This window comes from Capsicum annuum, chromosome 1, assembly GCF_002878395.1.
Source record: "Capsicum annuum cultivar UCD-10X-F1 chromosome 1, UCD10Xv1.1, whole genome shotgun sequence".
In the NCBI taxonomy this organism is placed as follows: domain Eukaryota; kingdom Viridiplantae; phylum Streptophyta; class Magnoliopsida; order Solanales; family Solanaceae; genus Capsicum; species Capsicum annuum.
The window spans coordinates 113,204,553-113,218,287 of NC_061111.1; the positions used below are offsets into that span (position 1 = coordinate 113,204,553).

The following is a 13,735-nucleotide window of genomic DNA, read 5'->3' on the forward strand; positions in this document are numbered from 1 at the left end:
ATATCATGAAATTCCCCCTGTATGTACAAGTTATGCCTATCACATGTTTTGATGGAATGCTTCTATAAATGTATTATGGATTATGATGTTAGTTATATGTTCAAGCAAGTTATTCTTGGTCAATTTTCCTTCCATCGAGACCTGGAGGTACTTGTACCCAAAACATTAGGTGTGTGCTTAGAGTCATATCATGTTTTCACGATACCCTCAGTTAAGCTATGAATCCTTAGACTTCAGATAGTTTTATGACTCAAAAAATCTCCATGATCTCATGAACTCAGTCAGTTGTCAAATATCAGGAGTATTCCATCAGTCAACAGAATTCAGAAATTCAGCTCATGTTCAGTTTACAAAATCATGTTCAGTATCCATTCAGATGGGAGTAGAAATTAACATCGAGTGAACCCAAGGATGGGGACACACACACTATCAGATGAGGGTATGATCCTTAGCAGTCATCCTTGCATTCCTGAACTATCTAGCTAGTATAGGTTGAGACATCAACACTGATGATGAAGGTTCATGAAGTGAATAAGAACTGTCAGATAAGGGCCCCACCATTCTCGTGTAGGAGACACTATCAGATGAGGGTCACCCACAGCTTGTCCTTACTAGTAGCGCGGTATTGACACCCTTCCAATTGGGGTTACAGATTGGACCCCAACTCAGCCATAATGGCGTATCAGAGGCATATCGATTAGATAACTACTTCCCACAGTTTTATGTTACAAAATCAGGACTGTTAGATATAGTCAATCAGTCTCAATAATATAACTTAGATAGTTCTTCAGATTTCAGGACTGTCAAATACAGTCAACTCAGATACAGTACGGAAGTCAGATAGCTCCATCAGATTCAGAACTGTCAGATACAGTCACTCATGTTATCAGTTATATTCAAATTCAGTAATCATGTTCTCACAGTATTAGTGTCAGTTGTTATGTCTCATGCATGTATTCTCACGCTCATGATAGTTAGTCTGTTATTAATATTGTTCATGCGTATTAACTCCATGCATTCAGCCTACCTCATATGCATACCAGTACATTCAATTCAGAAAATGGATTTTCATCTCAGTTCTCTAGTTTCAGAAAAAGGATGCTTAGGAAGTCGCTTTACTCATTTCCTGAATTCAGAGAAAATCATTTCCTTGTGGCTGCACAAAATGCAACACATGTAACTTCAAGCTCCAACTATCGATCTCAGTGAGACCTTAACTCTTGAAGATATTGTCCGACTTTTTGTGCTCCAATGAACAAGGCATCAGCACCAAGAACTAATCCAACCTGTGACAGAAAGCATTAGTTCACTAAAGAACCGCAACATTGTTCTATTCACAAAGGGAGGAAAAAGCAAGTACCAGTCGGGCAGAAAAAGACAATCGGTAACCCCAACCCTCTTTAGCAGCAGCATCTCTCTGTTGGTCAGTCCAACTAACAATATCCAAAGAACTGTAAGTGGCTGCAACACGACAAACTACTCTATGGTAAAAGTTAATGAAACTTGAACTACATGACTATTATTACAAATCTTTGATCTAAACTTTTCTCCCGGGCACCTATTCAAAACGGGAACGTGAGCTTCTTCTAATTGATAAACAATCAAGTTGAATATATAGTGAATATTTCTTAACGAGAAGCAATTTACTGTGTGTTTGTTTGGAAAGAGTTACCTATGAGCCCTTAATCGAGGTATGTGCTACCCATATAGCTAGTGAATCTATTGAATCAAAGGAGTGGAAACACAAATAAAAAGAGGTAATATTGTGTTATCTCTTCAGAAGGCAAACTTAAATGAATAATCAGAAGACCATCTCCAATAGTTTAGTAGCAACTTAGTGGATGATTACACTGACATACATTGTGTTATTTATTGGAAGTGATAGAAAGAACATGCCAGGGGCGGATGCACCTTCAATGAAGCGGTTTCAATATAAACACTTCCCTTACTATATATTATTAATATGTGAAAAATAAAAATAATTATATATTGTATTGGATGATATTGCTTAATAAAAAAATACATGCTTGATTTAGCGGTTAAATCTGTGTTCAAGAAAGTTCACATGTTTGAAACTCCCATCTGCATCTGTAATTAGGTTTGCATTTTCTTTCAACAGATGAGCCTTGAACACCGTCACTTGAAGACTAATTTGTTTCCAAAAAAAAAAAAAATGATATCCTAGAATCGCATATCATTACGTTCGAACCTGTGACCTCACTTTGACATTAAAATCAGCAGGACTGCTTAGAATAAGTCTAAAAACTTGTGAAAAATGGCTAGAAGTACATGTTTTAGCTACACTCAGCCTCATATTTTGATCACTTTTCTTGTGTTAAAGTTCATATCGTTCACTTTCTTCTTTATTTTTGTTTTACTATGAAGGAAGATTTGTGTTTAGGATAGAGATATACCTACTCGGTTGTTAGTTATTATACAAGAAATATGAATGTGTTCTTATTATTGGTAATTCCAAACGAATAATAATTTGAATAGGCCAGCAAAAAACTCTGAAGATTCTTATTAAGAAAATTAACCGCATGACTAGTCCACTAAATAATCTAATTAGTTAGCTAACAGCTAAAGTGGATGTTCAACGGGAGTAATGTTCTACCCTGTAATCCTGAAATTTCTCTTCATCCTGATTTTAATTCAAAAGCGTGTTTGTTTAAGTTTAAAAATTCTATTCTAGATAATACCTCAATAATCCTTGAGAAATTGCTTGGATAAATATATTTGTGACTATTTGATCTAATCTGAAAAGTTAATCAAATAAGTCCCTGTTGAATGATATTCTACTTACAATCATTCGACCATATATACATATGTTTGCGGTGAACTGACCAAGTTTTTTAGCGTCATGGGGATTTCGGAGTTAACTATTCTACTAGATTAGGTTGTTATTTATATTTCCTCTATATCAATTTTATGTGGCATACTTTCATTTTTAGTCTATACCTAAAAGAATGTCACTTTTCTATAATTAGAAGTGTAGGTTTACTTTGAGCAACTTAATATTTCATTATCATTGCTCTCGGTGAAATGCCTTACCGCTACTATGTTGTTTTGCTACTTTTGGACTTTTGTATCTTTAAGCTACAATTTCATCTCTAGGCAACACTATCACCACTGCCACAACGTGCAGCTGTATTACTCCCCAGTCCCTACACTTGGTGGCATATTTACATTTGCTCCCTCACATTAGTGGGTTTAAAGTGCATGAATGTGCATTCTTCTTATAACCAATGCGGCCATTATTTTGTCTGAACTCTCGTAACTATTAGTCTCATTAGTTTTTTTGTAATAACTGTTGTAACCTAAAGACGATTGATCTTTTCTCTTTACAACCTCTTATACATTACACACGATAAATAGTTCACCTATTGTTCTTGCATATTTTTAAAAAGATAAAAATATAGAGTGCATAAACAAAGTAAATATATCAGTGAAAGATAGAGTTGAGATAGAGAAAAATATTTAAAGTCTCCAACTATATTCACAGTAAAAAAGAGAGGAAGGGATCGTTTGGTACAATGTAAAGAATAATGTTGAATAAGGTGTATTAGTAATGTTTGTATTACTAATGCAAGTATTAGTAATACTAGTATTAATTATGCAGACATTATTTCTTATACAGTTTTTGGTTTGATGTATCAAAAATAATATATAATTATATATTTTTTATAAAAAAATATTTATTTATTAAAATACCCTTTTTATACACTATTGTAGATATATGAACATTTGTAAATATATATATGAACACCAACAATTCTACACTACTATATATATATATATGAACACCGATTCGTTTGAAATACACTACTATAGATTTAAATTCTACAATAAAATCGACAAATTTCTTACATAAACTTCAAGAAAAAACAAAAATGAAGAGGAATATGAAATGAAGAGGAATATGTTGCCGACAATTCCTCTGGTTTTTTGGCATGCAAAGAAATGGAAGCAACAACCCGTTGTTCTATTCAAATACCCAAATACTCAATTTTCATTTGTTCATTTTCACTGCAAAAAAAAATTGAGGAAGGTACGCAATTTTCAAAATCCAATCTTTACTTTTTTTCTCTAAATCCATTTTTCTTTGAAAACCCAATTTTCACGTTTCTCTATATCCAAAAGGCCTAAAAATGAAATTGATGGAATTTGATCGGAATAAAGAAAAAGAGATCAAAAAATAAGAAGATTTGATTAAGAAGGAAGAAGATGTGGAGAAATGGTGGGAAAAAATTAATTATTTTGAGGGGTAAAATTATCATTTAATAAGTTAATGCATGTATTGAAATGTTTTGTATTACTAATACATAAAAAAGAGTGGTATTAGTAATACATAGCCCAATACCTAATATAGTGTATAACTAATGCAAGACATTAGTAATACATTGATAAAAAAATGTACCAAACAGAGCATTAATAATACACAAGAATAATGCATGTATTATTTTTACTAACACACTCTACCAAACGACCCCCTAATTATATTAGTGAAAAAAAGAATTGAGATAAAGAAAATATTCCAAGCCCCTAACTATACTCACTGTACAAAAGAGATGATTATGTCTTACGGAAAGTGTTCTTATGGTGGAACTTTGGACTCTTCAACTAATCCATAGTTGATTGAGTTGTACGACGTTGTTGGGTGGTTGTACCCTGGAGGGGACAAGTTAAGAGATATACTGTTTGAACGGTGTAGATTATGCCGCAATGGGCTTGAATCTGCTTAAAGAGCGCGAGATATTTGTGCCTCAACTGAATATTATTTATTCATTTTTTTGTATAACTTATTGTAATTGTGGTATATTATACCAACAAGAAGCAACTTAACTGTAAAAAATTCCTTTTGCCTTTAATGAAGTTATTTATAGCCCATACAAATGTCCAACATTTGTTTAGACCAAATTTCAAAAGTCTTCCTTTCGTTTTTAAATATTGTGTCTAGTCAAATGATGTCACATAGGCGGGAAAGGAGGCCGTATCTACTCAAACTTTTAGTTTCTTCTCTTCACTGTATGCTAAGTACTTGACTGGATGTTGGGTAAACTCTCCAAATAAGAAAGAGGTAACTGAGCATAATGAAGAACCTGGTTAAGAAATTTAGGGAAAACATAGTAGCCTTAAAGTCTAAAGAGGTTGCTAAACTGACAGAAGGTTGAAGCAATAATGAGGTTGCTAAACTGGCAGAAGGATGAAGCAATAATGGATGATTACAGACACCTTATTGTTGTAGAGTTTTTATTTTGTAGTTTCTAAATATTAAGAATTTGTTGCAACTTTCAAGTTTATCCTTGTTGATATAGATCTTAAAAAATTTCTTTAAATAGTTGTCATACGAATAATAACAATACGATTATTTTCCCATCTTCTACTCTCGTCTCTTTATGGTATCAGAGCATCAAAACTCCTACGAGTTGATCCTCTCTCTGTTTTTTTTCCTACTTACTTGCACAAATGGCCTCTAAGATTTCTGTAGGCCAATGCTGATGGAATCAACAATGTCATCACTACTGTGCAATTCAATCCAGTTACCCAACTGCCCATTAAATTAATAGGCAGTCACAATTTCTCCTTGTGGAAAGCTCAAGTTTCAATGCTTATGCGTGGTCACAATCTTTATGGGCATCTTGATAGCTCCATCCCAACCCTCACTCACATCATCTCTCAAAACAATCAAGATGTTGATAACTGAGTTCATTCCTTGGTATCGCCAAGATCGACTAATTCAAAATGTTATCTTGGCCTCTGTTGATCCTACGCTTGGCCCCAATGTTGTTGTTGCAGTCTCTGCCAAAGCTGCCAGGGATGCTTTGCATACAGCGTATGTGAACAAATCTCAAACAAGAATTTTTAGCTTGCGAGATCGATTGGCCCGAACTCTCGTCCAGTCATAGATTATCTTCATCAAGTTCAATCATTTTGTGATGAACTTGCAACTGTTGGTGCATCAGTATCAAACCCAAAACTCATTGTGAAAATCCTTAATGGACTCGAATCTGAATTTCGAAAACTATCTACTGCCATTCGTGCTCGCGATTCTACTATTTCATATGAAGAGCTTTACGAAAAGCTTCAAGATTATAAGCTTTTCCTACAACATGAAGAAGACAAATAAGCCGCCATCAACTCTTATTACCGCTGTTGTAGATAACAATAATTACTCCAGCAAGCGTCGTCCCAGTGTGAACACTCCTGCCAACAATTAGCAATGGCAAGCACAACGCCCACGAAGAAACAACCAGCAATAGCCCTTTGACAAAAACCTTCACTGTCAGCTATGTGATCGCGAAGGTCATTCTGTTAAGTCTGCAGATTACAGTCACATAACCATCTGCAAGCCCGAGCAAACTTTGTTGCTCGTTTTCATTCTCAACAAGCCCTTCGGATCATGGATAATGGAGCCACTCATCATATTACATCTGATGCTCAAAGCCTATCCACTGTACATGACTACCTCAGCACCGAAGAAATAGCTGTGGGCAATGGTCACACCATTCAAATATCCCATACCGGTAATGCTAACATAAGTGCATCAAATCATCATTTCAAACTTCTCAATACCTTATGCTCACTTGCCATAAAAAATAATCTTATTTTTGTTTCTAAGTTTGTCATGATAATCATTCCTCTATTAAATTTTTTCCTTTCCATTATCTTGTGAAAGATACAAGTAAGGGGGCGTCTCTAGTTCGCGGGCAGAATAAAGATGGGTTGTATGAGTGGCCACCGGGCTGTACACATCGTTCTTTTCAATGCAATGTGGTTATTCTAATTCACCTGTGGCATCAACATTTAGGCCATCCTAATCACCGAATTTTAGCTACTATCTTGAATAATATTTCCCTTCCTATTTCAGATCCTAAAGCTAGCTCCATTTGTAATTCTTGTTATTCAAATAAAATGCACAGGTTGACTTTCTCAGAAAATTCATTTGCAAAGTAATAAGCCCATGCAAATCCTTTATAGAGATTTATAGGGTCCATCTCCAGTTTTGTCAATTAATAAAAAAAAGATATTATATGCTATTTGTTAATCAATTTTCAAAATACATGTGGTTGTTCACTTTAGAATCAAAAAATGAAATTCTAAAAGTTTTCCAAAATCTGCATCCATTGTATGAACGCAAATTCAACACCAAAATTTAATCTTTTTACACTGATGGTAGTGGCGAATTTCAGAGTCCACAGTCGTATCTCAAAACACATGGCATAGAGCACATAGTGTCACCCTCATATACTCCACCGAGAGTTGCTCTAGTCGAAAGATAACATCGGCATGTTATTGAAACTGCTAGAACCTTGCTGCACCAAGCGTCTTTATCCTCACACTTTTGGAGTTTTATGGGAGGAGATTCTGAGCATTTTCCGATCTTGACAGGGTTGCACCAGGGATCGACTCTGAGTCCGTTTTTATTTGCTTTGGTGATGATGTGTTGACGCGGAATATTCAAGGCGAGGTGCCTTGGTGTATGCTTTTCGCGGATGATATTATTTTGATTAAGGAGTCGCGATAAGGGGTTAACGATAAGCTGGAGGTTTTGAGACAAACCCTGGAGTCTAAAGGTTTTCGGTTGAGTAGGACCAAGACGAAGTACTTGAAGTGCAAGTTTAGTGAATCGAGGCAAGAGAAGGTGATAGTGAAGTTGGATTCCCAGGCGGCTTGCAAGAAGGATAGTTTTAAGTATCTCGGGTCTACGATTTAGGGGAATGGAGAGATAGATGAGGATGTCTCTCACCGTATTGGGGCAAGTTGGATGAAATAGAGGCTCGCTTCGGAAATTTTATGCGATAAGAAGGTGTCCTCCAAGTTGAAAGGCAAATTCTATAGAATTGCAGTCCGGCATGTTGTATGGAGCGGAGTATTGGCTGGTTAAGAATTCTTATATCCAAAAGTTGAAGGTGGCGAAAATGAGGATGTTGCTTTGGATGTGTGGATTCTCGAGGGCTGACAGGGTTAGGAATGAAATTATTCGAGAAAAGGTGGGAGTAGTGTCAGTGGAGGATAAAATACTAGAAGTGAGGTTGAGGTGGTTTGGTCATGTGATGAGGAGGGGCGCGGATGCCCCAGTTCGTAGATGTGAGAGGTTGGCCTTGGAAGGTTTCAAGAGGAGTAGGGGTAGACCGAAGAAATGCTGGAGAGAAGTGATTAAGCGTGACTTGGAGCAATTACAGCTGACTGAGGACATGACCCTGGATAGGAAGTTATGGAGGAATAGCATTAGGATAGAGGGCTAAGGGTGTGAATGAGTCGCAGTCAGTATTTAGGTTGAACTTGGTGTCCTGTGTTTGGCAATGTACAATATGTTTGTGGATGTCGTACATACGTTATTTTATCCTGTTCTATGCTTTTATTGCTCTTTCATACTGTCTTTTGTCTTGAGTCGGGGGTCTATCGGAAACAGCCTCTCGACCTTTTTAGAGGTAGTGGTATGGACTGCGTATACTCTACCCTCCCCAGACCCCACTATGTGGGAATATACTGGGTTTGTTGTTGTTGTTATTGTCTGTCAACAAGCTATTTATCTTATAAATAGGCTAACTACACCCAATCTTCAGCATAAGAGCCCCTTCGAAATTTTATTTCAAATTATGCCCAAGTATGACTCCATTAAAGTATTTGTTGCTTGTGTTATCCATGGCTCAAACCATATTCCAAAAACAATTTAGAGCCCCGTTGGACACCATGTGTTTATTTAGGATTTCGAATAAACATTTCTGCCATCAATGTTTTGATCCTTTAACTTTCAAAATATATTTATCTCGTGACGTCTTATTTTTTGAAAATCAGTTCCTGTTCGAAAATATTTTTTCCCATTTAAAAAATACCTAAAATAAAAATGTATCTTGAGAAATTTGTTCAACTGAACAGCACCCACGGGATAATACTCAAAGTCGAAATGATTATCACGAGCTTCCTGCTCACATTGTGCAGCAACCCGTAGGCACGCATTCATCCATCTCCTGTTCCCCAACAGCTACCACTGTCTCAGGTATTTCAATTTCTCCCTTATCAGATACTTCTTCTCCTTCTCCAATATCTCTGTTGCCCCCTCCCCTCACCGTGCAAAATTCAGTTTCTAGCCGCAATACACCTCAACCAAATGTTTCAGCCTCACCGGTTCATCCTTCTCCCCATTTAAACGCGCAACTGCAATCCATAATAATCACTTACCAACAACAACAAAACCAGTATATTCCCATATAGTGGGGTCTGGGGAGGGTATAGTGTACGCAGTCCATACCACTACCTCAAAAGAGGTAGAGAGGTTGTTTCCAATAGACACCCGGCTCAAGATGAAAGGCAGTATATAGAAGCATCCAAAGCATAGAACATGATAAAATAGCATAGGTACTACTACTCATCCACACCCTTAGCCCTCTATCCTAATGTTTTTTCTCCATATCTTCCTATCCAGGGTCATTCCTCAGTCAGCTGTAACTGCTCCATGTCACGTTTAATCACTTATCTCCAGTATTTCTTCGGTCTACCCTTACCCCGCTTGAAACCATCCAAGGCCAACCTCTCACACCTATGAACTGGGGCATATGTGCCCCTTCTCATCACATGACCAAACCATCTCAACCTCACTTCCCGCATTTTATCCTCCACTGACACCACTCCCACGTTTAATCACTTACCAACATCGAAATAAATCCACTGGACCTTTGACCTAGAACCCTGTGGTACAACTCTCTTCCTAGTCACTTGTCCCACCTCTCGTGCCCCCACAACCCTCTCTTGTTGCCCCTAGCTCCGCATCAACGCTCATTCATAACATGATTACTTGATCTAAGACCAATAGCCTTAAGACTAAACAATTCCACACTATCAAACCACTTCCTCCCTACCTAGAACCTTTAAGCAAGCTCAACAATTCCCACGTTGGCATGAAGCTATGAAAAATGAATTTGATGCCTTAGTCCAGAATTGGATATGGGAGTTGGCATCATGTGATCCTTCAAAAAATGTGGTGGATTGTAAGTTTCTTTTTCTGTTAAATATCATCCCGGTGGCTCTGTTGATAGGTTCAAAGGTCACTTGGTTGCCAAACGGTTCACACAATGACCTGACCTTGACTTCCAATGCACTTTTAGCCCTGTGGTAAAGCCTGCAACTGTTCGAATAGTTCTTGCGGTTGCAACACAACAAAGCTGGCCCATTCATCAACTTGATATCAATAATGCCTTCCTGCAAAGTCGTCTTGATAAGGAAGTCTATATGCACCAATCACCCAGGTTCGAATCTTCTGCACATCTGACACATGTTTGCAGGCTGCAAAAAGCTATTTATAAACTGAAAGAAGCCCCCAACGCCAAATCCTGGTACACTGAACTCAAAAATCATTTGGTAGCTTTAGGGTTTATTAAGTCCCAATCTGATTCTTCATTGTTCATCCTGCATAATTTTGAGTTTATTGTTTATGCCCTAATATATGTTGATGACATAATTTTTACGGGTAATCAGATTCGCGGAGTTCAAAGCATTATTGATAGTCTTGCAACCCGATTCTCACTGAAGGATCTTGGACCACTTTATTATTTCCTTGGTGTTGAAGTTTTTTTCTTATTCTGGTGGTGGTGGTCTTCTGTTGTCTCAACAGAAATACATTACAGATCTTTTGCAGGAAATTAATATGCAAAATTGCAAAGGAACAATGGCTTCTACTGTAATTTTCCCAGAGTTAGAAGATTCTCTCGTTGATGGCTCTCTTCATAGGCGGATCATCGGTAAACTTCATTACCTCTCTTTTACACGTCCGGACATAGCATTTTTGTCAACAAACTCTCACAGTACATGCACCAGCCCTTTATATCTCATTGGACAGCCATGAAATTTCTCCTTTGGTATCTACATCAAACATCCTCATTTGGCCTCCGAATTGCCAAAGAACATGATCACCGTCTTCTAGCCTACTCAGATTTTGACTGGGCTGGAGATCCTCTTGATCAAACCTCCTCCACAGGTTATGTTGTTTACCTTGGCAGCTCTTTGATACCATGTTCCTTTAAAAAGCAAAGATTTGTCTCCCGTTCCTAAATAGATACAGAATATCGGGCTGGGCTGTTGCAGCTACTATTTTTTAGACCAATTGGCTAACAAGTTTACTCCATGAGTTTTGGTGTCATATTTCAGCCATTCCTCGGATATTTTGTGACAATGTTAGCACCACCTACATTTATGCCAACCTGGTGTTCCATAGTCGGATGAAGCACAATGCCATTGATTTTCACTTTGTTCGTGAACAAGTTCAAAACAAGGATGTCGCAGTTCAACAGCTTCACTCAGCTGATCAAGTGGCAAATATACTCACCAAATCACTTCCACAAGCCTCTTTTGTCAAGCATTTTTCCAAGTTGAATGTTGTTGACACCACCAACTTGCGGGGGCGTAATAACGGATGATTACTAGACACCTTGTTGTTGTAGAGTTCTTATTTTGTAGTTCCTAAATATTAGGATTTTTTGTAATTTTCAAGTCTTTCCTTGTTGATATAGGTCTTGTTCAGACTTTAAATAGTTGTCATACGATTAATAACAACACGATTATTTTCCCATCTTCTACTCTTGTCTCCTTAGAATGACGAGAAACCACTTGAAGTGATAGCACAAAATGAGGAGAAGGTGGTGATAAAGGCGGCTAGGCCTAATATCGAGAATATAACTCAAGTTGTTGTCAAGCCTACCATCGCATGTCATTTGGAGCTAAACAGAATATAGTGCAGTTGGTCCAGAAGGTTCGTATATGGGTAAACCACACTAAGATGCGCAGCAGCCTATACAGAATTCTTTAGAGATCACTAACACAAATATGTTGTATGAGTGACAAGGTATATAAGTGCTGAAATAATTTGAATCGGTGAGTAAGATTGATGAGTGGCAAATTTGTCACTTATTTACGTCTAAATTCTTGCACACTACAATGATTTAGTTGTATCAATGAGACTAATTCTCCATTTAAATACATTAATATCCAGTTTTTGTGATCTTGTAGGAAATTTGATGAAGATGAATTGAGACCAAGCTGGAAGAGAAGGAAAGTGGGCAAGAGGAGCAAAAGTTGAAGATTAGACGACCATCAGGTGCCGCGATCGCACTCCGAGGGTCGCGATCGCGGTTAGAAGTCAAGTCAAACTTCGACGATCGCAAGATGACCACCGCGATCGCGGTAGGGCGAAAAAGTTACAAAGGCAGAAATGGAATTTCACAGAGCCCAATCCCAAAACACAAAAGGGCAAAACCCTTTCACATTGACCTTTCCACTAAGTTTCCAATAGGGAAGAGAAAACATTCTATATTCAATAAAGAACTATTGTTAGTGTTATCCAAAGATTTTAGTTGTAATTTGAGATTGAAGTTTGGGTTTACTCTTATTTGAATTATGATGGATCAATTAAATGCAAATTTGAGTATAATTTCTCTGTTAAATTTCATGAGTAACTAATCTTATGTTTGATTAGGTAGTGGATTATGTGTGGGTGTTGATTGCTAGTCCGAATAATTGGTTAATTATCATGGATTTTGCTTCTACCCTATGGTTGAATTGAGAATTGTGGGTGAAAACCCCAATTGCCTTGAATCCAATATCATCCTTGAAATAGGGATAAGGGTGAAGAGTGAGTGCAAACAACACCTTGAAATAGCTTGTTTGTTAGCACTGTCTTAGAAATAAGGGTCTTAGTTGAATTGGTTATGTTCATAAGTATCATCTTAGAAATAAGGATGCTACGTTGAGTTATGGATTGGTAAGCTTGTCACGCTTATGAGGTGTTCGAAAGAATCTATGAGTGAAATTTAGTGTTTCATCGAAAGGTTAACACTAAGACCCTAAATCTACAACAACAACAACAACAACAAACCCAGTGTATTCCCACATAGTGGGGTCTGGGGAGGGTAAGATGTACGCAGTCCATACCTCTACCTCTAAAGAAGTAGAAAGGTTGTTTCCGATAGACCCCCGGCTCGAGACACAGAATAAAACCCTAAATCTAGCATACCCAAAACCCTTAGCCAAAACTTGGGCTAACTCTTGGTTACCCATGCATGAACACTACTTTGGAGAACATAACCCCAAGGTGTTTCTCTTCGTGATATATTTATCAATTGTTCGACCTCATATTAGTGTGCTTTGGTGAGTGTGTTCAACAAATCTCAACATTCAAACCCCCAATTTACTTTTATGTTTTGTTTTAGTTTCAGATTAAGGGTTAACATATAGTTAAACCTCAACACACGTAGGTGTTGAAAGCTAGCTTGCACTCCTCAAGGATTCGACCCCGACTCTCGTTGGATATATATTGACAACGACCGTCTTGCATCGAAATGATGGTGTAAGTTGAGTGTTATCAAAAATGGCATCGTTGCCAGGGAGTGAAGCTTAGTTTTCACAATTGCGGTGTTGTAAGTCAACTTGGGCTAGTCGTAGTGCTTTTGTTTACCTTGTTTGTTGTTTTTGTTCTTTTGTTAGGTGATCTTCAAAGTAATCACGACACCATGAGCCACAATGGGAGCAATGATGGCTCATTTGATGGACACCTCGAGGATGAGGATCATTTTAATGATGCGGGGCATGCAAGTGTCATCCACATCCCACCGGCCAAGGGAAACGGGGTATTCCATGTCAAGAGTGTAATGCTCCATATGCTACAAATGAAAGGTCTATTCGGAGGCCAAGCACACGAAGATGCAAACCTACATTTGAAAAACTTCATTGAGGTGTGTGCCCT

The 13,735-nt window shown here is 37.6% G+C and overlaps 1 protein-coding gene across 4 annotated transcripts in view; it reads right to left on the reverse strand.

The window, feature by feature from the left end:
* Positions 1-869: 869 nt before the first annotated feature.
* Positions 870-13,735, reverse strand: part of LOC107876561 (rhodanese-like domain-containing protein 11, chloroplastic) — a 26,996-nt gene continuing 14,130 nt past the window's right edge. For 2 of the 4 annotated variants that reach the window (XM_016723456.2, XM_047406937.1), the window contains 2 exons: positions 1,361-1,433; positions 870-1,286 (listed from right to left, as the gene is read on the reverse strand). In XM_016723456.2, the coding sequence (XP_016578942.1) occupies positions 1,203-1,286; positions 1,361-1,433 (157 nt within the window). In that variant the 3' untranslated portion in view covers positions 870-1,202. Of the gene's footprint in view, positions 1,287-1,360; positions 1,477-13,735 lie in introns of those variants that run through there. The other 2 variants (XM_047406942.1, XM_047406946.1) reach the window with 2 other exon arrangements.